At 40.8% G+C, this 22,180-nt stretch overlaps 1 protein-coding gene across 6 annotated transcripts; it reads left to right on the top strand.

Moving 5' to 3' along the window:
• The first annotated feature begins 590 nt into the window (after positions 1 to 590).
• On the top strand, positions 591 to 20,195 carry LOC127768113 (protein virilizer homolog). 6 transcript variants are annotated; one of them, XM_052293642.1, is made up of 29 exons: positions 591 to 843; positions 997 to 1,116; positions 2,492 to 2,580; positions 3,278 to 3,401; positions 5,092 to 5,763; positions 5,841 to 6,212; positions 6,298 to 6,399; positions 6,526 to 6,708; positions 8,899 to 9,040; positions 9,120 to 9,301; positions 9,788 to 9,873; positions 10,442 to 10,490; positions 10,569 to 10,635; positions 10,720 to 11,198; positions 11,287 to 11,386; positions 11,498 to 11,631; positions 11,742 to 11,809; positions 11,893 to 12,112; positions 12,211 to 12,426; positions 12,518 to 12,670; positions 13,251 to 13,304; positions 13,380 to 13,591; positions 13,679 to 13,748; positions 15,760 to 16,076; positions 17,033 to 17,198; positions 17,267 to 18,697; positions 18,794 to 19,564; positions 19,661 to 19,732; positions 19,894 to 20,195. In XM_052293642.1, the coding sequence occupies exons 2-29, from the start codon at positions 1,042 to 1,044 to the stop codon at positions 19,912 to 19,914; spliced, it is 6,627 nt and encodes a 2,208-aa protein (XP_052149602.1). In that variant the 5' UTR covers positions 591 to 843; positions 997 to 1,041; the 3' UTR covers positions 19,915 to 20,195. The 6 variants fall into 6 exon arrangements, with proteins under 6 accessions (XP_052149602.1, XP_052149599.1, XP_052149601.1 ...); XM_052293639.1 differs by having other exon boundaries at positions 18,776 to 19,564; XM_052293641.1 differs by having other exon boundaries at positions 8,896 to 9,040.
• The last annotated feature ends 1,985 nt before the right edge of the window (positions 20,196 to 22,180 follow it).

Genomic DNA, 22,180 nt, shown 5'->3' with positions numbered 1-22,180 from the left:
AGCGTGTCGATCTTGTTGGTGTCCTCCTTCTGCCAAATCAAGCACCCGTCGTCATCGTCCTCGATGCCATAGTAGGCGATCTTGCTAGAGTAGTCCTGGTCGGAAGCCATAGAAGTGGTGGCTAGTAGCAGCAGCTTCCTCGGTGACCCCGCTGTTCTACCTCCAAGCCACCATCCATCATTGTCCCATGTTTCTGCTGCATCTCGTCGGCGTGCGGCCGGCAGCACCATGCTTCATGCTAGGCGGGTACCTCATGGTACATGATGATTGGGAAGAGAGAAGAGAGAGGAGAGGGGGAGAGAGAGGAGAGGAAGAAAATGCTAACCACTAACATGTGGGCCTGACGCGACTCAGCTTACCACGTCAGCTAAAACCAGACATAATATTGGCTAGGTGATCTTGTTTTTTAAATTAGGGGACCTATTGTATCTTGTATTTCAATGAGGGATGAATTTTAGACTCCGCGACAACTTGAGGGACATAAATGAACTTATTCAGCGGCCAATGCCATATCCTAGCGAGAGCGTAATGGGCCTATCGACTCCTTGCGATTGTGGCCTTCTTTATCGATCTTGCTGCCGTCCCTGGCCTGCCTGGCTGCCTCGACACCCGTCCCGTCTCCTTCGCCCGCCGCGGCGCCGCCTGGGGCTTGGGGCCAATCACCGCGACGCGAGCGGCGGTGCAGGCTGCTTCCGCCGCATACTCCTTGCGCAAGTCAATCTCCCCGTCCCCTCGGCCTCGACTCCCGGAGGTCTCCTTGCGAGCTCGCCGACGCCCGCTGCCGCCCGTGCCGATCTCCTTCCCGCGAGCAGCGGTGCCGTCGTCCTGCTGCTTCCGCCTCCGGTGAGCACCCGTGCCGACGCATATCCTCTTTCTTTCCCATCCCCTCTCTCTACACACTTTTTCCCTCTTTGCTTTAACCTTGTCTTCTCTTCTAGATCTGGAAGCTCTTCTTTGCCTTAAACCCTAGTGCTAATAACAGAGTTTTTTCCCAAGAAAATTTGGGCACGTTAGGTTCCGCGTCCGCCCCTGACGAAAGCAATGGGACGCCCGGAGCCTGTGGTTTTGTTTGCACAGACGATCCTCCACTCCCAGCTGGATGAGTATGTAGACGAGGTAAGCTTTTCCAAATACTTCTTTTCCGTCTTAATCTGCTCTGTTTGTGGTGACGCTACTTCTTCGTGATTATACTTTTGTACGTTTGGTTTGATTGTTCGTCCTGTTCCATCGGACCGTACGTTCTCAAATCTTGCGCACGATTAGGCTGAATATTAGGGCTAGTTGGTGCATACTGGTCTCTAAAAGAACTTCTATTTTCCAAAGAGGTTCAATGTAATGGGCCTGTTTGGGGGAGTTTCTAGTTGCTGCAGCTTCTCCCAGAATCAGAAGCTCCCCTAATCAGTCCAGCTTTTGGTCCAGATTCTGAGAAGTTATAGTTATAGAATCCAGGAAATGAACTATCAGCCAGAAGCTGGGAAATCCAGCTTTTCCAGATTCTCAGAAGCTGGCTACCAATCAACTGCGTCTCAGAATCTTAAGCTCCCCTAAATAGACCCAATATACGCTGTGAAAAAGGTTTACAGTGTTTGATCCTGCTAGTGTGTCAAAGTTTTTATCTGAGACAATCTAGTCAAGTTGATCAGTAATGCGGTAATGCCAAGATGTAATATAGTTGACATACCAACAGTACACAAGCAATAGATCGAATGCCTTTGAGCCCATGAAGACTGGATCAAGTGTTGTTGTGTCCTTTTCAAACGATGGGATGCACCTTTTCACCTACCAATGGTGTCAATTGATTCTGATGGTTACCCTGTAAACCTTACTAAACAAAAAAAAAATCCCCTATTAGTTCATCAGTAGTCAGCTTGATTCTTTTTTGTTGCTGACTCATTTCAGACTACTATGCATGCCTAACAAAGATGAATTTGTATTTGTTTGAACATCATTTGTTTTACAATAGATAAATTTGCCAGTGTTTTGTTATAGTAGATGTGACAAAACTTCAGAAAAGAAGACATGCAGAAAGCTTTCTTACATGGTACTCCCTCCGTACTCGTAAAGTAAGTCGTTTAGGACAGCGACACGGTCTCCAAAACACAACTTTGACTACTTGTTTCTATAAAAAATATTTATTGAAAAGTGATATATGTATACTTTTATGAAAGTATTTTTCAAGACAAATCTATTCATATAATTTTTACATTTTCAAACTCAACAACTTAAGAGTTATTATTCATGATTTATATTCCTAAGGTTTGACTTAAACATTGTCCTAAACGATTTCCTTTACGAGTACGGAGAGAGTACTAACTACTAACTGCCCATGGGAACCAAACATCCACAAGTGTTCACCATTGGGACATTTGTTCCCTCAAGAATATAACTTACAGTTTATAGGGAGGGAGGAAAGGAGAGGCCCATTTGGCCTCTTTAACTTCATATTGTATTTTCTCTCCTTGTGTTCACTTCATTCTTCTGTATCACACAGGTGTTATTTTCTGAACCTGTCGTGATCACTGCTTGCGAGTTTCTTGAGCAGAATGCCTCTCCTTCTACACCAAACATATCCCTTGTAGGGTGAGAAACACTTCTCATGAATATATTTTTTGCAATTTCATCTTCTTGTATATCGCGAAATCAACATGTTTCTCCATGTGCATACCCTGTATAGGTGAACTAGGATACTCCTTCCATCCCAAAAGGTAGCTATATTTTGGGATGGAGGGAGTAAAATATGTGTGTGTGTAATTTATTTTGTTTTTGTCTGTTAGAAACATTGTCCACTTTTGTAATTACTTATGTAGTGGTTATGAACATTAGTATTTCTTAATGATTTGACTTGTAGGTGGATGACTATCACATGACTAAAGGAAAATGTTCTTTTTTTTGACATAGGTAGATGTTACCTAGCTGAAATCAGTATTTCTTATTTTTATGAACTCAACAATTTCATTTTTCTTTAGATTTTCTGAGCAGCTTGTAACTACAATAGGACATTCTCCATTTTTCAGTGTGCATATAGAACATGCCTATATTTATATTATACCTGATTTCTGATGTACTTTTAATATGCTAGGCTAATGCTATTTTGTTGATATGTAAATAAGCACAAGACTCCAGTTTCTATGGTATGAGAGATGTTATTAATATCTACTGGCTAGCTGTGTGAAGAATATGCTCTCACATTTTGTTATGTGTTAACAACATTTTTCACTTTTTGTTCATGTGTTGATAAGCCATTTTCCCTAATTAACATTGATCATTTTATATTCAGGGCTACATCCCCACCTTCATTTGCTCTGGAAGTCTTTGTTCACTGTGATGGGGAGTCCCGATTTAGGCGCCTTTGCCAGCCTTTCTTGTATTCACACTCTTCATCCAATGTGCTAGAAGTTGAGGTACAGCTTCTGATTCTCGGTGTACTTTGTCCATTATTCTTAGTTGGTGTTAGTGTCTTTTTTTTATCTATAGTTCAATGGACCCTACTCCAGTTCGGAAGCAACAGCTATTGCAGCATTTTCAATGTTTGTGTTATTTTACCAAGTAAAGCTCATTTCTTTGCAACAACAGTGAATTTGGGTCCTTGAACTGAAGTCTGCACATTTATGCCCCCAACACTTGTATAATAAGTCAACAAGGTCCAGGCATTACCTAATTGGTAGTCTTACATATGCTATTTTGAAGTGGGAGTTTGTTCATCCCTCCTTGACTAACAGAAAACATATCCCACCTCTAGAAAGGACCTAGAGAAAAAAACTAACTCGATAACCAACTGATTGGATCACAAAAGAATGAATGTTTATGGAGTATTGCTGTAATACAATACATTCTAGTATCCCACTAACTGGAGTAGCAACTTCGCACCTCTGATATACTACCTATACAAAAATAATACACTCCTTTATTACTTGAGTATATTAATCTGCATGGCTACCATGGCATATTAAGGCTGTGTTCTTCCCCCTTTTTTCCCAACTCACCTCCCTCTTTTTCCGCGCGCACGCTTTTCAAACTGGTAAACGGTGTGTTTTTTGCAAAAAATTTCTATTGGAAAAGTTGCTTTAAAAAATCATATTAATCCATTTTTCAAGTTTTTTAGGCTAATACTTAATTAATCACGCGTTAAAGGGCAACACCGTTTTCTGTGCGTGGTACTCCACCTCCTGAACTCAGCCTAAGTGACCATGACATCTGAGGGGTGCCAGGAAGGCACGGTGATGCTGTTGCATGGCCAAGGCGAGGTGAAGGGCAGCAGGGATGCATGAAAGTGCAGAGCGGAAGGTAGAATAGAGCACAGCAGATCAGTTGATGAAGCATGGGGAGCAGAACAGATTGGGGATTGATAGGCAAGAGAAGTGCAAATCAGAGCAAAAAGGAGGCATGGAACAGCACAAAGAGATGACTAGCAAAACAGATCGGGATTGAGAGGCAAGAGAAGTGGAAATCAGAGCAAAGGGAAACAGACAGCAGAGCTGATCGGTGGTTGGGATGAATGGAACCTGCAGATCACGAAGTTTCCACAGCATGGATGAGGAAGCTTGGCCAGTGGAACAGGCAGGTGAAGGAAGGCCAGCATGGCAGAGGCAACCCTCCTGGCGAACACCCCCCCTGCCTCGCTCTTTCATCTAATCCCATACGGCCAAGGTTTTGTGGTGTCAAGTGTCAACCATGTTCATGTGCTTAATTCAACTCCGATCCAAATTCCATGAATATATTGCAAAGAACCCCATAACTTATAGGCTGTTTTGATTAACCTTCAGATTTGCCCACAGAACTACTAGAAAATTCTAGACACAAACTTTCTCCACAGGATTTTCTAGTTTACTAGTTTGTCTGCCATGTGAAAGGGGAGTAGAAATGCTAGATATAAGATATATCTCTATTCTTTTAGCTTATGGTTGAAGTGCCCTATCATCATTTGCTTACATAGGGTTTGAATATTCCTCCAGTAACTTAACACAAGTTTAAGGACATAAATGCTCAGTTTGCTGGTTCTGGTACTAATATAGATTTTTGTCAAGTGGTATGCCTACCTGCTATTTTTAGTTTGCTGCTTGAGCCACTTTTCTTTCGAATTCTATTTTGCAGGCTATCGTTACAAATCATTTAGTGCTTCGTGGAACTTATCGCAGCCTTACTCTTGTAATTTATGGGAATACCGCTGAAGACCTTGGCCAATTCAACATAGAACTAGATCTGGATCATTCTCTTGCGAATGTGGTTAGCTCTCCATCAGAGGGAAAGCTTGAGGACCTGCCACCAGCACTACATTCATCCAAATTTACATTTGAAGAATCATTATCTTCACTAAAACCATTGAGTTTGCAAGCTACAGAGTTGGATTTATCTATTGAAGTGAAGAAAATTCTACTTTTAGCTCTTACAATGTATCAGATACCAAATGTGGAAAACCTTATTCCTAACCTACAAAGTGCAGTTATCTCAGCTGTTTTGAAATACATGCCTGCTAGCACTAACTGCATGTCACGCAATTGGAATCGGGACCCCGCAAATTGCTTCGCTGAGGATAATGTCGATTCTCAGGGAACTAGTAACACTCTTCTAATGGAAGCTAGCAACGAGCTCTTTGACATTTGGAAAAATGTCAATTCTATTGTAGACAATATTACTTTTGATGATAATGGCCTTGCCTTCAGACTAGAAGAGTTGCCCACGACTAAACACCTATTCACGTTGTTTGATAGTTGTTTCCCATATTACAGAAATTGTTCATTACTTGATCTAGAGTGCCCTTTTCAGGTAATTTATCTACCAACTTTCATTACTTGTTTAATGTAACTACACAGCTTACTTATCTGAAGCCTTTTTAATTTCAGAGTAAACGGCTAGTTTTCTCTTTGAGTTTGGTTCTCCTACTATGTTCCTCAAAAGAGAGCTGCTTTTATTTTGTTGATGCTGGCGGAATGGAGCAAATCATTAACCTGCTTTGTTGGAAGACCTCAATATCTCCAGCTACTACACTGCTTGTCTTAGGTATTGTTGAGCATGCTACTCGGTATGTTGTCGGATGTGAAGCTTTCTTGGGATGGTGGCCACGGAGTGATGACAACAATATACCTATTGGCAGCAGTGTTGGCTATTGCTCTTTACTGAAGCTTCTACTGGAAAAGGAAAGACATGATATTGCCTGTCTGGCTACATATGTTCTACAACGCCTGCGTTTTTATGAGATACTATCGAGATATGAGGTTTGGAAATTTCTTTCAACACCTAATCATTTGTCTGTTTTCATTGTATTGTGTATATTGTATGAAGCCTTTAGTTGATTTGCAGTCTGCAGTGGTAAACATTGTGTCAAACCTACCTTCTGAAGAACTTTCTTCTGATGGAGTTAACTTTCTTAGTTCTGCAAGTATTGAACTAGCTGAACTGCTGGTAAAGTTTCTAAACATGTCTTTTATCAGGCCAATATCAATACACAGGATATGTATGTCCTGTCATCCTCCTTGCATGTGAAGTGGGCTATCAGTAGTATAATTATACTGACAAATATTAATGCAGAAAATGATAAATATGTGTGTCCCTATTGAAGATCCTTCACCAGTGCTTACTGCTAGAAGAATATGTAAATTTGGTCATTTGGAAGGTTTATTGTCATACAACTTGACAATTGGTCTTATAACTTCTTCGAAATACAGTTTCCTGCAGTTCGATGCTGATCCATACATGTTATCTCTTATCCAGGTAATACTGTCTAACCATACACACTTGTTTTTCTTTGCATATTGGTTTATCTCTGTGCATTGTAAGCCTTTATGAAGATTTATATGAGAGTGAGTTGGATATTGGGCCACATATTACAGAAGTTTCACTTTGGACTAGGTAATGTTTCCTTGCTGTTGAACTTTGACCACCCTTCTCCATTCCTATTCTTATCAAACTCCATCTAGCTTCCTCCTTGATCAATGGTGGAGGCAAGGAGAATGATTAGGAAGCATGGTTCCTGTGCTTTCACTATTGTCCACCTTGCACCATCATCTGTGTGTTCTGGTGCTCTGTACTGTGCACTAGACTCAAGCAACCACTACCTGGAGTGCACCAGAGTGACAGCACAGACCACTGTGCCCTTTGCTGAGCTGCTGGACATTGAACCCTGAGCCCGAGCCCCCAGATATACTTGGAATCGTAGTAATCAGCTGTAAGGTCCTAAACACTGTCTTCAAGCTCACCATTGGACCAAAGCTTCCCCACTCCATGTCCTCTTCATCTTGGGCCCTGCTGATGTTTATCCAGGAGGACGCAAGTGGGAACCTCGAGAGAAGAGAGTGAGAGATGGAGAGGGAAGATGTGGCTAAAATGCAACAAAGGAATATTACCTGGTTCACATAGAAAACATTCCCCAAGGGGTGGTCTGAAATGAAACTTTGGTAATAATATGTGGCCAATGTGTGAATGCTTGTTGTCAATCTGCAAGTCCTGCTTTTGTTGAAATTAACTATATTATCATTTCTTTACACGATAGCATGAACAATAGCTTATTGTCTATGAAATGAATGTGTTGCTTAATAGTCTTTCACCCACAAAGGGCCACCTTTCATCCTTTTGTGGACTGGATGTAGGTGTCGCTGGACAAGTTCCAACAGGTTACATTAGTATTTTGGTTAGGGTTAAGTCCAATATAGGTTCTAATCCTATATTACATACATGTGTCTATGGTTTGTCATGTGGCATCCCATTCAGGCTGGTAGGCCCCACTGGGCATACCCTACCCATGAGAGCTCCAGCCACCCATGCCTATAGCTCCACTTCGGCGCCCACCACCCTTCTCTGCCCATGCCTGCCAGAGAGCAGCAGCGGCTGTGGCATCCTCCCAGCCCCTCCTTCCTTCAACCCATGTCGTTGTGATAAACCCTCATCGGATGTGGCCCATGGTGAGCCCCCTCGGTGCCGGTGGCGGCAGACTCACCATGGAAGGATCACGTTGGCGGAGCAGGAAGCACACTTGGCACCTTGTCACTGTATGTCGTTGACAGTGTGGCTGATGTGGTTGCTCCGTTGGAGTAGATCTGGTAGTTGGATTAATTCATGCTTGTTTGTTGCGTTGCATGCAAATCCAAATGGATGTGGCAGTTAGGACCTCGTGTGTGCATGTCAACAAAAATAGTGCAGCATGCCAACGAAATCTGCTCGATCGGTGTGTCGGTTCTTTAAGCCGGACTCAATGTCATTGATGGTGGCCTTGAGAGCCTAGCAGATCAGCTAGCGGCAGCTTTGAGGCCATCTCGGCGTGGGGTAGGGTGGTGGTGTCGGGGCCATTTCGGCAGCTCCAAGCTGTCACAGCCGCTGGCCTCCTCCGAGCTCCCATGTTGCCGCCACGGGCCTCTTTTGGAGTTGTGAGAGAGGGAGAGAGAAAGAGTGGGAAGGACGAAGAAGATGAATAGGACAGTGACACATGGGGCCAACTAAAATATTTTTATGAACTTGTTGACTAGATTGCCACATGTGTGTCACGCTGAAGCAAAGCCACCTGATATGGCTTAGGGGGTATTTCGTCTGGTTTGAAAAGTTGAAGGGTGTTAAATGTCCAGTATTAGAGTTCAGGGGGGTAGATTGAACTTTTGCAATAGTTGAGGGGGGTAAATCGGACTTGAACCCTTTTGGTTACTATGCTAACTTATATCCTATTTTTATTTTTAAGACCCATAAAGCAATATTATACTGAAGTTCGTAAATATTATCTGCAATGAACAATGCTATGCAACAGCAAATTCTCCTTTAAAGTGTAGTAGCATTTTCATTTTATGTTTGTTGCAAACTTTTCTCTTTGTCAAGGTATTCCTGCTATTCCTCATTACTGCTTGTTATCAGCAGACGGTACGCTTTTTTGTTTTTCAGAAATGTGAGTTGTTCACTTTGGTGTTCTTTTTCAAGCAGGAAAGAGGTTTTTTCCCCCTGTCAGCGGCCTTGTTGTCATCACCAGTACTGCGGTTAGCGAGTGGACCTGCTGCTGAAATTTTGATGGAGATAGCATCATCAATTGAAGCCCTTGTCCTCTCCCTTCTTTTTTGCCGTTCAGGTTTGATTGGCATTTTCTTAAAACTGGTATTCATCATTTTTATACATTGTGACATGAAATCTTCCTTTTCTGTTCTCAGGGTTATCTTTCCTGCTTGGTCAGCCTGAAGCAACTGAGCTTATACTTCTGTCCCTTCAAGATGGTGAAGATATGAGTAAAACAGAATGCATGACTCTAAGACAGGCCTTTGTTCTTCTGTCAAAAGGATTCTTCTGCCGCCCACAGGAAGTTGCAATGATCACAGAGCTACACCTTAAAGTGGTCTGTGCAGGCTGACCACATGAGAACTTTTATCCTTTTTTTATGCTGATAAAACATTTGGGAATACATCTGAATGGTAGACACTGCTCACTAGGATGTGAATATGGAGAATGGGTTATGTCAGGGCATTAGATTTGGTGAAAATGCAGGGTGGATTTTACCTAAGAAAGTGTTATCTTCCCTGGTTGTGCTCGAATCGTTAGTTATATGCCTTGATGCGTAGTTTACACCATGCATTTTTTTTCTACATTTTGCTCCCACTAACTTGTATGCTTGTGTTTTACCTCAACTTTTGTTCCGACTTGAAAGCATTAATTCAATCATTCTACTCATCATGTCATCCACATTATCAGTGCAGCATTGGGCTGTAATAATATTGTTTACATAATTGCTTCAGGAACATAGTTTATTTGCATACAACTTATTAAACTTGAAAGTTTCAACTCTTCTTAGTCATATTGATGATTTGAATTATTTGGTCTGTAGGGAAGTGCTGCCAATAGGCTACTAGCAGTTCCTCCAAATTCTGATGAGCTTTTGTGGGTTCTTTGGGAACTTTGTGCTATTTCTAGGTCAGTGTTGAAGTCATCAGTTTTTACTGAATAATACTCCCTCCGTTTCATATAATAAGACTTTTTAGCATTGCCCACACTCATATAGATGTTAATGAATCTAAACACATATATATGTCTAGATTCATTAACATATATATGAATGTGGATAATGCTAGAAAGTCTTATAATATGAAACGGAGGAAGTATATGATATGTGCTTGTGATCGAAAGTCCTACATGTGTGCAAAATAATGGCTAAGCCTATGCATTGCCATTTTGATATTATCACTGTCTTGGCCCATTTCTAACTTTTTTTTTGGCAGGACTTGCATTCTCTGTAATCAAGAAAATTCTAAAACTGTCTGAATGTTTTCTAATATTGTAAATTTTTAACACACATTCTTACTCTAAAATAAAAAGTACTAAAACTTTGATCTGTATAATGAAACAAAACAGTGATAAGAAGTACTGTAATGTTGCTTTGAATGTGGAAAGGTCACAGAGAAGCTAGTTTTCAGTGTCTTCTTTCTATAGACTTTTCTGTATGGAATAATGCACATGTTTATAAACATTATAAGTGATGCAGGTCTGATTCAGGTCGCCAAGCATTATTAACTCTTGGTTTCTTCCCTGAGGTGCCATTGTTTGTCTGCATTAGTAATTGTATATGCAACTTATTTGAGATGTTGAATGATGCTATATTCCTGTCACAGGCAGTATCAGTTCTGTTGAGTTCTCTCTCTTCGTACAATGACCTTGATTCAGTCACGAATAAAAATGGTTAGTAAGCAACATTCTTCTAGACATTTCATTTTTGAAGTTTGAATATAGCTTACATCTCCATGTTGACTTAACCGGTATCAGGAGGGTCTCCTTTGGGCCATGCCATCTTCCATTCGACTGCGGAAATTCTTGAAGTTCTGGTTGCAGATTCAACTGCTTCATCACTTAAATCATGGATTGGATTTGCTATTGATCTCCATAAGGCTTTGCATTCATCTTCTCCTGGTTCAAATAGGAAAGATGCTCCAACAAGGTTGCTTGAATGGATCGATGCTGGTGTTGTGTACAAGAGAAATGGCGCTGTTGGGCTTCTCCGTTACTCCGCTATTCTAGCTTCTGGTGGAGATGCTCATCTTTCTTCTGGAAATGTGCTTGTCTCAGATTCAATGGACGTTGAGAATGTAGTTGCAGATCCAAATAATACAGATGGTCAAGTCATTGATAATCTTCTTGGTAAGCTTGTCGCGGATAAATATTTTGATGGAGTTGCTTTGTGCAGCACTTCTGTTGTTCAATTAACGACAGCTTTCCGCATTTTGGCGTTCATTTCGGAAGAAAAGGTAAGCAGCTCATTCCGTTAAAAAACCTATTTGTTCTTAACTTCTTATTTGCAAAGAGTGGATGCCATCCTTTTTTGTTGTTTTGAAGGCTGTAGCTTCATCCCTTTTTGAAGAAGGCGCAATCAATGTTATATATGTTGTCCTGATGAACTGCAAGTCTATGCTTGAACGCTTGTCCAATAGTTATGGTTAGTATGTATTTATCATGCTATTAGTATGTATTTATATTGTTAATGAAGTAAATCAAACTTCACATCCTATTTCTGTGCTAACTGATGTCACAATTATTTTTCCTTAAGATTACCTCGTTGATGAAGGCGCTGAACTCAGTTCTACTACAGAATTGCTTCTAGACCGAACTCATGAACAAACCCTTGTTGATCTCATGATTCCCTCACTTGTCTTGCTGATAAATCTTCTTCATATATTAAATGTAAGATGCTATCTTCTGTTATTTGTGATGTAGATGTATGCTTCTGTGTATAATCATGCTATTGCTTCCAGCTACTAATTTCAATAATTTTGGATTTCTTTATTTTGAAGGAAACAAAGGAACAGTATCGCAACAAAAAGCTTCTTACTGCTCTTCTGCAGTTACACAGAGAAGTCAGGTAGGTCATGGATATAATCCTTTTGTCCCCTACTGCCCCCTCTCCTCTCTCTCTGATATACATCTGCAATTTCATTTTTTCAGCCCAAGACTAGCAGCATGTGCTGCAGATTTGTCTTTCATGTTTCCTAGTTTTGCTGTCAGTTTTGGTGTTGTTTGCCATCTTGTTACGTCAGCAATTGCTTGTTGGCCATTGTATAATTGGGCACCTGGTCTGTTTCATTGCCTTCTTGAAAATGTTGAGGCTACTAATGCTGCAGTACCATTAGGTCCAAAAGATGCATGCAGTCTCCTTTGCCTTCTGGTAAGTCTTTTACTTTTTTTGGGTAACGAAAGTACAGGCACTGCCTTGTACAATTGTATTTGTTCTTGTTGCTTATCAGGTTTTGTCTGCATTTGAAGGGTGATCTTTTCCCAGATGAAGGCATATGGCTGTGGAAAGTGGAGGTTCCTTCTCTGACTGCCATTAGATCTTTGAGTACTGGTACGGTCCTAGGTTGTCAAGTTGAAAAACATATGAACTGGTACCTTCACCCTGAGCATGTATCCATACTACTCGTAAGATTGATGCCACAACTTGATCGACTTGCATGTGTCATTGACAATTTTGCTACTTCGGTATGTCGTGGCTTTCAATTTCTGTTTTGTTTCTCACTCAGTGTCAAACAACTTTCAACCGTAAATACTTGTGTTGACAACTGTGTGACAGGCCCTTATGGTGATACAAGATATGCTTCGTATCTTCATTGTCCGTATTGCCTCTGAAAAGATTGAATGTGCTGTTGTTCTTCTTCGTCCGATCTTTATTTGGTTAAACAACAAAGTTGATGAAACTTCACTGTCAGAGAGAGAGATCTTCAAGGTAATGTGGACTAATTATGGCTCGCTGTTATGACAATGCATGATTCATAATCTTGCCATGAATCAAAATTAAGATTCAAATAAATTCATAATCTTGCCGGTGCATGACTGTATGTGATGAATAATTTTGGTGAAATTTTTTCCATCCGGTGAATCCTATCAACTTCTGTTCTTGATGTAAAAAAAGAGTAAAATTGCAAAGTTCTCAGGAGAGCAGGGGGCAAATTTGCAAGGGTATACATGCCATTTTCAGCAAATCTAACATCGTTTGGATGACTTAACATAACAGGGGTAAACCATAGCTTCTTTTAAAAAAAACAGGGGTAAAATCACAAACCCTAAAAAACAGGGATAAAATCACAATTGCACTTGAAAGTAGGGGTAAGAACACAATTGCCCCATGATCTTTATGGACTGGCTGGAAGTAATCACTGCAGTACGAAATTTCAGTACAGTACTATTTGCATGCCGTTTGTGATAACAGATGCACACAACATTCAATTTTCCACCCAATTTAGTCTTCTCTTCATTTTATGCCGCCACTCAGCATCACTAATCAGTTGCTTAATGTGTTGTTTCAGGTTCATCAGTTGCTTCAATTTATTGCAAAACTGTCAGAACATCCAAATGGCAAGGTGAGAGGTTCTCTGCTATTCATGGGCCATTGCATTTTTTTTTCTCCTACTCGTCTCATTTTTCTTGTTATTCAGGCATTGCTCTGTAAAATGGGAGTCGCAAGGATTCTTAGAAAGTTATTACAAGAGTGCAGCAGTATGTGTTATATGGAGGACAACATGATTTCTGATAAAGGGGTCTACTCAAATGATCTCCTTATGCTAAGATGGAAGATTCCTTTGTTGAGATCTATTGCATCCATCTTTAGTACCCGGCCATCTAGTAAAGAGCCGACTACTGTTGAAGAGTAAGAGATATACTGTGGCATTGTTTATTTTTAGGTGTATAAACACCTTGCTTGCATGTTAAAACTAATTATTTTCATTGGAACTAGGCTTTGGAACGAGAATGCCTGTGTTGAAGAATGCTCTTCTATCATGTATCACCTCTTGATGTTATGCCAGGTGCAGTTTCTTTTATTTCTTTCTGGAATAAGTTTCTGCTTGTGCAAATATGGTTTTAAATGTTTAGTAAATCACTAATTTACTTTCCACTTCTTTGTTTGATTGCCAAGCTAACCTGTACATTTGAAGTCAGGATGTGTAGCTCAATGTTTCGTTGTGGTTTCTTCAGTTCTGTCTGAAATGATTCCAGCAGAGCTCTTGCTCACATTGGAAAAAAAAATTCCATGTACCTCCAGAAAAATGATTATTTTATTTCTGTTCCTTGATCATTTCCAGAGCATAGTTATTAAAACCGGACCAGACCGGCAGTCGGACCGGAAAAAACCGGAACCAGAGCCCCTACCGATCCGGTCCAGGTAAAAGACCGGCATGCAATTGACCCGGCTATGAACCGGTTAGACCGTCCGGTTTTGGGTGAAAACCGCTATTAAACCGGAGAATAAAACCGCTTTGAACCGGCCTTATGGCTGCTATCCACGCGTGCAGGGTGCTGGTGGGGGAAAATGAGGGAAAATATGGCTTGGGTGGGAATCGAACCTAGGACCACATGGGAGTTAGTAAACTCCCCTAACCACCAGGTTACTTCGTCGCTTGTGTTTACATAGAATGACTAATATATTTAAGAGTTATTGAACCGGATTAGACCACCGACCCAACCAGTTGAACCAGTGAACCATTGAACCGAGAGCCTCACCGGTTCGATTACCGGTCCGGTCTCAATAACTATGTTCCAGAGTCTTGTTCCTCAACCCATTGAAGTTTTCTTTTGCACCCAATATTTCATGGGCAGCTTGGTGCCATGTGGTCGCCACGTGACTTATTTGTGCCATTTTGTTTTTTCTACACCATGAAATGATCCCACTTTGTTATCTCCTTGCTTAGGCAGGGTTATTATATTCTTGCTTATATGTTCTAAGTTTATGATCTCACAACAACATTTCATGACCTGAGGCCATGATGGGATAACCACTGCCTAGATGATAGCCGGGCGGCATTGGCTACTGGAGAAGGGATGTAGATTTAGACTAGGGAGAAGAACATTGGGGGAGAGATTAGACTAATTGATTTCATTCCTTAATACTCCCTCCTTCCCAAATTGATCATCATGTAATAGAATCCAAAATTTCTCAAATTGATCATTATATAACTGCATGGACACAGATTTCATCATAATACAATTAATGCAGTATGGAAGAATGTGTGCATGCTAGGGTGTAATTGGCATGGGGTTTTAGTCGATGCATGCATTGTGGGAGAATGTGTGCATGGTGTCTTGATTGATGTGATTTAAATTGTCCTTGGTCTTGGTGCATAAACTTATATGATGATCAATTTGGGAAGGAGGGAGTACATCCCTTCTCCAGTAGCCGATGCCGCCCGGCTATCCTCCTGGCGGTGGTTATATCCATCATGGCCTTTGGTTGTGACACATCATTTGAAACCGAACATGGAAAGATTTCGATGCACAGGTTTTGATAGTACTGGGATGTAAAATGGACAATTTTGGAGTTGTAGGTGACAATGATACGGGATTTAAAATGGACACTTTTTTGGGAAAAAATGTAGTCACTGACATTTTGGTCTGACATATCAGCGACTGCAACTTTTCAATTGCATTTTTGATGCACTCAGTGGTGATGGAATTTATAAGAAACACACACTTGTGGTTCTTGATTTTTGTATGCATCATTCAGTAGAGGTGAAAGTGAGACCCTGAAGGATTAGCTAACTGCTTATAGAAGTTGAGGGTGTCAACATAATAAGGTAGGGTGGGCAAGATTTTCCAGTTCCCCCCTGTTTGGCTAGGGTTGTTTTCCAGTTCTCCAAGGTCATGTGAAAACATGTCAAAATCCTTAGGTACCACAGGAATCCTATCATAAGATACATTTAATGCAAAAATATGTCACTTATACTGTGGTGTTTACTCTTAAAGTTATACTTCTAATCCAAGAAATTAATATATGTACTAATTATTATATGGCACTTATCATGCTCTAATATGCCATGTCAGGTTCTGCCAGTTGGACGGGATATGTTTGCATGTTCTCTGGCATTCAAGGAGGTTGCTTCTTCCTATTCCTGTAGAGGCGCAGTGACTTCAATATTTTCACAAATCCAAACTTCTAACAAAGATGAGCCCCAAAAAAGTGAGAGTGAGACCTGTCATGACACGTCAAAGGTGGATAATTGGTGTGGCTTTTTCCCTTTGTTGAAGTGCTGGAAGAGGCTCCTACAATATATTTGTGCTAATCGTCCAACAGATTATTTGGTAGAAATAGTTTATGCCTTGACACTAGGTGCTATTGCCCTCAGCCAGTCTGGTGAAAAGTAAGCATTGTTTTTCTTTCTTTTGAATATCTTACTAATAAGTTTTAAACAAGTAATATCAATTGGGTTTCATTCTGATGTGCAAGCATGCCAAGCATATCTTTGCAGTCAGTGCTTCACTAGACTGCATGCTGATTCTCCAGAACTAATAAATTCACATGTTAAAAAACATTTGTATATAAATGCTGGGAAGCAAACTTTGGACCTAATGAATTCACGTGCACATGGGATGCTCAACATCTACATATGATATTTTTAGAGAAGATTTCTATTCGACCTGTATATTATTAAATATGGGCTTAGATTTAATCCAAAATCTATTAAAATATAATGTTTTGAACCAGCTGGCTAACTGGTTAAACCGCAGTTGAACCAGCAAACTAAGAACCAATGGACTGACCCAGTTTACCCACTGTTCTGGCGAAATCTGGCCCATAGGTGGCTATGACTCGGATGGTGTGTGTTCACCCTTCTTGCTTCCATTATTGGTGATTTGGCCACTTCATCGTCTTGCAGCATGCAATGCTTTAGTGATACTGAGGATCAGTGACTACTAGGGGGAAATGGTGGAGGAGCACGCTATAGGGGGAAAGAGGCATGGTTGGGCACGGGGCGGGGGGGGGGGGGGGGGGGGGGAGGGGGGGGGGGTTGGCTCTGTGAGTATTCATGGTTTGAGGGGAGTAGTGGCACTGTGAGCAGTTTGGGGTCCTTCGAATGTGACAATGCCAGAAAGGAAAGGGTAGAGTGTTCAGTGTGTGTGAGAGCCAGGGTCTGCAAGACTGCAACAGCGACAGGAGAACAGAACAAGCTCCCTTTTTATATAGTTCATGACTTTAGATTCATATAGCTGTGAGAACTTTAAGTACATTTTATATTATTGATGCTTATGTTTTGACAACAGTTTTTTTATGGATAGACATGCACATAAATACTCACATAGTTTACGTTGCTCATAGTCTTGAAGGTACCATCATATTGAGGCGTCTATTTGGGCACCCCTCTGTTCCTAGTTCATCAGAGGCCTCTGATGAGGTTACTTTTTTATTGAAGACTTTTCAAGAGAAGATATGCCAGGGGTTTGACAATTGGTCGCCTTACGTTGGGAAACCTCTTTTACATCAGGTATTTTGGTTTTTTTCTTCAATATTTCAGTTTTCTGGCCTGTTTCTCACATTGATCATAATTCAAAGGTACGGAGCTCTGTCAGATTGCTATGCTCTATTATTGAGAATTCTGGACCATTCACGGATTCGGTACGGATGGTTCTTGAAGAGAGCACAATACCAGTTGGGGTGTTCCACAATATTGTCATGACTTCTCATCTAATGCCTTCCATAGACTTTGTGTCAGTAAATGATGATCCTGCTCTTTTATTTACCAATGCTTGGAAGGCTTTTGGTGATTTTGCAGAACCTTTTGGATGCCAAGTGTCTGACTTTAGCAAGAGGATGGTGTGGGAGTTGCCTGATTGTTCTATTGATAAACAGCTAATCCCGAGCCAATCTGCCAGGAGAAAACTGGCACTAGGAGATAGCGCAAGTAGACGTGTAAGGGACAATCAAACACATGAACCTAGTGGACAGTTCTCTCGAGGTTTAAATACACCTAGTGCCTCTATAGGTCATACGCGTAGAGACACTTTCCGCCAGCGGAAACCGAACACAAGTAGACCACCTTCAATGCATGTTGATGACTATGTCGCAAGAGAGAGAAACATAGAAGGTGCAAGCAGTGCATCAAATATTGTAAGTTCTACTCCACGTGGAGCACTTAGTGGAAGGCCTCCATCCATTCATGTAGATGAATTTATGGCAAGACAGAGGGAACGTCAAAATCCTGTTCTAGCGCCATCTGGGGATGCAACTCAGGTAAGAAGTAAGGCAACTTTGGATGACAATGTCTCTACCAAGCCAGAGAAACCGAGACAACCAAAGGCTGATCTTGATGATGATCAAGAAATCAACATAATCTTTGATGAGGAGTCAGGATCAGATGATAAACTTCCTTTTCCTCAACCAGATGACAGTCTGCAATCACCACCTGTCATTATTGGGGAGAACTCTCCAGGTCCCGTTGTTGATGAGACAGAAAATCAGCAGAACGGAATAAATCTGTTTTCTGGTACAGTTGTATCTGAGAGTGATGAAGCTTGTGAAACTGTCATATCTTCACAGACAGCAATCCGTCAAGAATCTAACATCCCTTCTGAGCGAAAATTTTCAGTTTCTAGCCCAGAGAAGGTCATGTTCCCTGATCATGCGGACGAATCTCCATTTATCTCTCCTACTACTGGATTGAAGGTTATACCTGGTTATAGCACACATGCTGCACAAGCAACACTGCGACAATTACCTCCAAATATGCATCGGAAAAGAAGCCCACATAAGCTGGCTGAGAGTTCGGTGTCCTCTGGATCTCATGGACATGATCGTACACTTTACAACAGCCAGCCACCTTTGCCACCGATGCCCCCACCAGTTTCTTCTACGTCTCTACAAAATCCTGATTCAATTCAAAGGCAACCATCATCTTACATTGCTAGAGATGGGCCACCACCTTTTCCTCCTAGTTATCTAATGCAGTCTTTTGACGCTTGTATGCCTTCATTTGTGGGGCATCAGGTAATAAATGTCTTAAAGTTTTAGTTGTTATGATCCTGCTGCCATTTTGACTTGCTGTTGTGATTTAAATTCTACAAGATGAATTCCCTTTTTCAGGTTCAAACTGAAAATGTCCTACCAAGCACCGGTGATTCATCATCAAATGCATTGCCAAGTGTTGATGCCAAGTTCTTGTGGAGCACACTTCCAGTAAATAGGATCCCTATGGAACACCTCAGCTCTGGTTCATCTACTCGGCCAGTGTCACCCCTTCCTCTACGGCCAGTTCTGGCAACCCAACATGCTGCAATGGACTCTGGGCCTCCAGGATCACTGTATAATCAAGGAGGGTCTGGTGTTCTCCAGCCTTCTCCACCTGCATCCCTTATCAATGATGCAACTTTAGGGACAAATCCCGCATCTGGTGGTGCACTTGCTTCAAATTCTTTGCCATCACTTGCATCACAATATATAATTGGTAGGCCTTCAACTCCTCCATTTTTTGGCACTCCTCTTCAAATCCAACTCTCATCTGGCCTTGCACAGAGTGTCTCTAATCCCCAGCCTTCTCTTTCCTCAATGCAACCACGAGCACCACCACCACCACCTCCGCAGCCACATCCATCTCAAACATTCCAAGGTTCTCTTCAACAACCACAAGAGCAGCCAATGCCATATCCACTAAATACTATTCAGCCTCAGGTGCCATTGCAGTTTCCGAACCAGCTTCATGTTCCACAACTACAATTTTACCATCAGACTCAGCAGGAGTCTGTCTTGCAACCGATTGGGCATGTGTCTGAACAACCGATTGGGCAGAGTGCACAACAGCAGACTGACTCTGGGATGAATTTAAATCATTTTTTTTCATCTCCAGAAGCTATTCAGGTTTATTTGATTTTTCTTTTCTTGGAATTACATGCTAGAGATCCTCGATGCCAATGGTTAGACTGATTTTGACGTCTTCTACTCTACTTCTTGCAGAGTCTGTTGAGTGATCGTGACAAGCTTTGTAAGCTTTTGGAGCAGAACCCCAAACTCATGCAGATGCTTCAGGTTAGATGGATGGATTTTGCGTGTTCTTTAGTGCGTTATATAAGTGCTTGGTCTCAGTAGGGGCCCAGCGTTTTTGGTTCGAGTACAAGGTTTGCTGGATTTGTTACTGTCATACCTTAACTGCCTACTGAATGAGTATCTGCTTTTCATTTGACAAACAGGATCGTATTGGCCAGCTATAACTGAAATGGGAGGCGCCGGTGCGATGTGCCTGCTTGATCACCATGTTGCCAATGACAAATTAAGTCTTCTCTTTTTCTTTGTTCATATCTGTGAGCTAGGGGCAAACATGATGAGGTATTTATTGTTGCGATCCTTGGCAATGCGTGCAATATGTGTAGTGTTGCTGTCAGTTTTTGACCGATATTAAATTGGTTCATAAGCTCATCCTACATGGGCTGTGTGTTGAGAATGAATGCTTCTAACAATCCTTTAAAATCACGAGATGCCACTTTATCAGAAATTTGGATAGCTGAAGACCGTACGGTATGAATTGTTTTCTGACCAAATAAAATTGTTTAGAATCCAAGAATATGAACTGAAAAAAAAAGGTGCCACCTAGTTTAATTGTACAACACTTGAAATTTGTTTTTTTTTTGAACTTTTTATCTTTTAATTTTAGAATTAAATACTTTCAAAACTTATTTTCATGATCTAAACTTTTTGGTTACGCCACGCCAATCTCGCTGGATTCCAACATTATTTGATTACGCTGGTCTGTTGGTGTGGCAGCGTTATTTGGCCTTGTCACCTTGATTGATGTGATGACAAAATTATCACGCTTGCTATGCGTGACATGTCAGGGTTGTTTTGTCAAGCTAGATAAGTAGGTATGGTTAAAAGGGTTATTTTGAAAATAAGTGCTGGAAGGGTTTATTTAAATAAAAATTAAAAAAGTTAGAAAATTTTAAAAATTGACAACGCTAGCACAGCCTTGCCGCATCGAGACGCTGGCAATCCATGGCTGACACTGATACTGTTCAGAGCGCTCACTTTTCATCAATACGAAGTAATCTCACGTTCACTACTGAGACCAATCAATCATAAACTTTCTTTTGAACGGAAAAGATCTAAGTGCTGACCGGAAAGACCTGCAGACTTTATTTTGGATGGATACCAAAATCTCAGTGCCATTTTGGATGGATACCAAAGCGTGACTTTATTTGGCTAAATAGTAAATGTGCTACTCCATCTATCTCAAAATATAAGCATTTTTAGCATAGTGCCACGTCAACCATTTACAACTTTGACTATTAATGGAAAAAAATAAAAAAATATCAATCAAGTAAAATTGATGTTACTAGATTTATCATTAATCAAATTATTATAATATGCAACTGTTTTTATTTAAAACATTTTATTCTTATAGATATTGTTGGTCAAAGTAGCATGTCGAAAACCGTGTCAAGATCTAAAAATGCTTATGTTTTGGGACAGAGTGAGTAGTTTGGATTGAGGCAAACTAATTGGTAGTGCCCATATTTTATTTGGCTAAATTCTAGAGGTTTTATCACTATAATATCAAATTTTGGCTTTATATTGGTCTCAATCTAAACATGAGCTACATTACCAATTTATTGGTAGAGCAAAAGTTCCATCAGATGCCACAAAAGTACAACTGTGATCTAACAGAAGGGCAAATTGTCCATCCAAATCCACATCGTCACATTCAGAAGAGGCTGGGAGAGGGTAGGACTGTAGGAATCAGAAAATAATCGGTTCGCTGGACCACGCTTATCGCCTATCTGGAGTAGAAGCGATTCGGGACAAGCGATGCGATCGGACGAAAGCCTGGATGAAACGACTGTAAAATTTCTTAAGCACGTAAAGACCAGGCTGTCATAATTTGGACAAAATTTAATCAAGAAAGAAAAACACTACACTAAAAATATGATGGCCGTTGAATCCTATCCGAGACAAAAGTGTATTAAGGCCCCTTTGAATCGCACAATTGGAAAAACAGAGAAATCAAAAAAACACATAATTCTGATAGGAATAAAAGTGTAAAATAGAGTATTGTAAAACACAGGAATGATCGTTTGATTGGATCGCAGTAAAAACACATGAATCGGATAAGATAGATAGACTCAAAGGAAATTTTCGAGGTTCGAGCTCTTCCTAAGTTTTCTTCAAAATCTACATGTAGTGAGCCATTTCATTGGATTTTCATAGGATTTGGAAAACTCCAATCTTTTGAATCAAATGGCCATATAGGAAAATTTCCTATAGTAGTTTAATTCTATGGAATTCTTACATAAATCATTTGATTCAAGTGGGTCCTAAAACTTCCAAAGGAATTGTGAATATGAGGCTGGATCCCTTGATAGAAATCCTCCAAAATATGGAGGAAAATTTCCTATCATATGAAATTCATTTGAACTGATCCTACCATCCAACTAGGGAAAGTATATGGTGGAAACCACATGCTAGATGGAAACTTGGAAACTT

This window comes from Oryza glaberrima, chromosome 3, assembly GCF_000147395.1.
Source record: "Oryza glaberrima chromosome 3, OglaRS2, whole genome shotgun sequence".
Classification (NCBI taxonomy): Eukaryota; Viridiplantae; Streptophyta; class Magnoliopsida; order Poales; family Poaceae; genus Oryza; species Oryza glaberrima.
This window is presented reverse-complemented; position numbering and strand designations above follow the sequence as displayed.

Excerpts from the sequence above, each read along its gene's own strand:
- LOC127768113 (XM_052293636.1), top strand. The coding sequence starts at position 1,042 with ATGGGACGCCCGGAGCCTGTGGTTTTGTTTGCACAGACGATCCTCCAC. Across the intron at positions 9,302-9,787 it reads CAGAGCTACACCTTAAAGTG|GGAAGTGCTGCCAATAGGCT; the intron begins GTCTGTGCAGGC and ends TTTGGTCTGTAG. Across the intron at positions 17,199-17,266 it reads GGAAACCTCTTTTACATCAG|GTACGGAGCTCTGTCAGATT; the intron begins GTATTTTGGTTT and ends CATAATTCAAAG.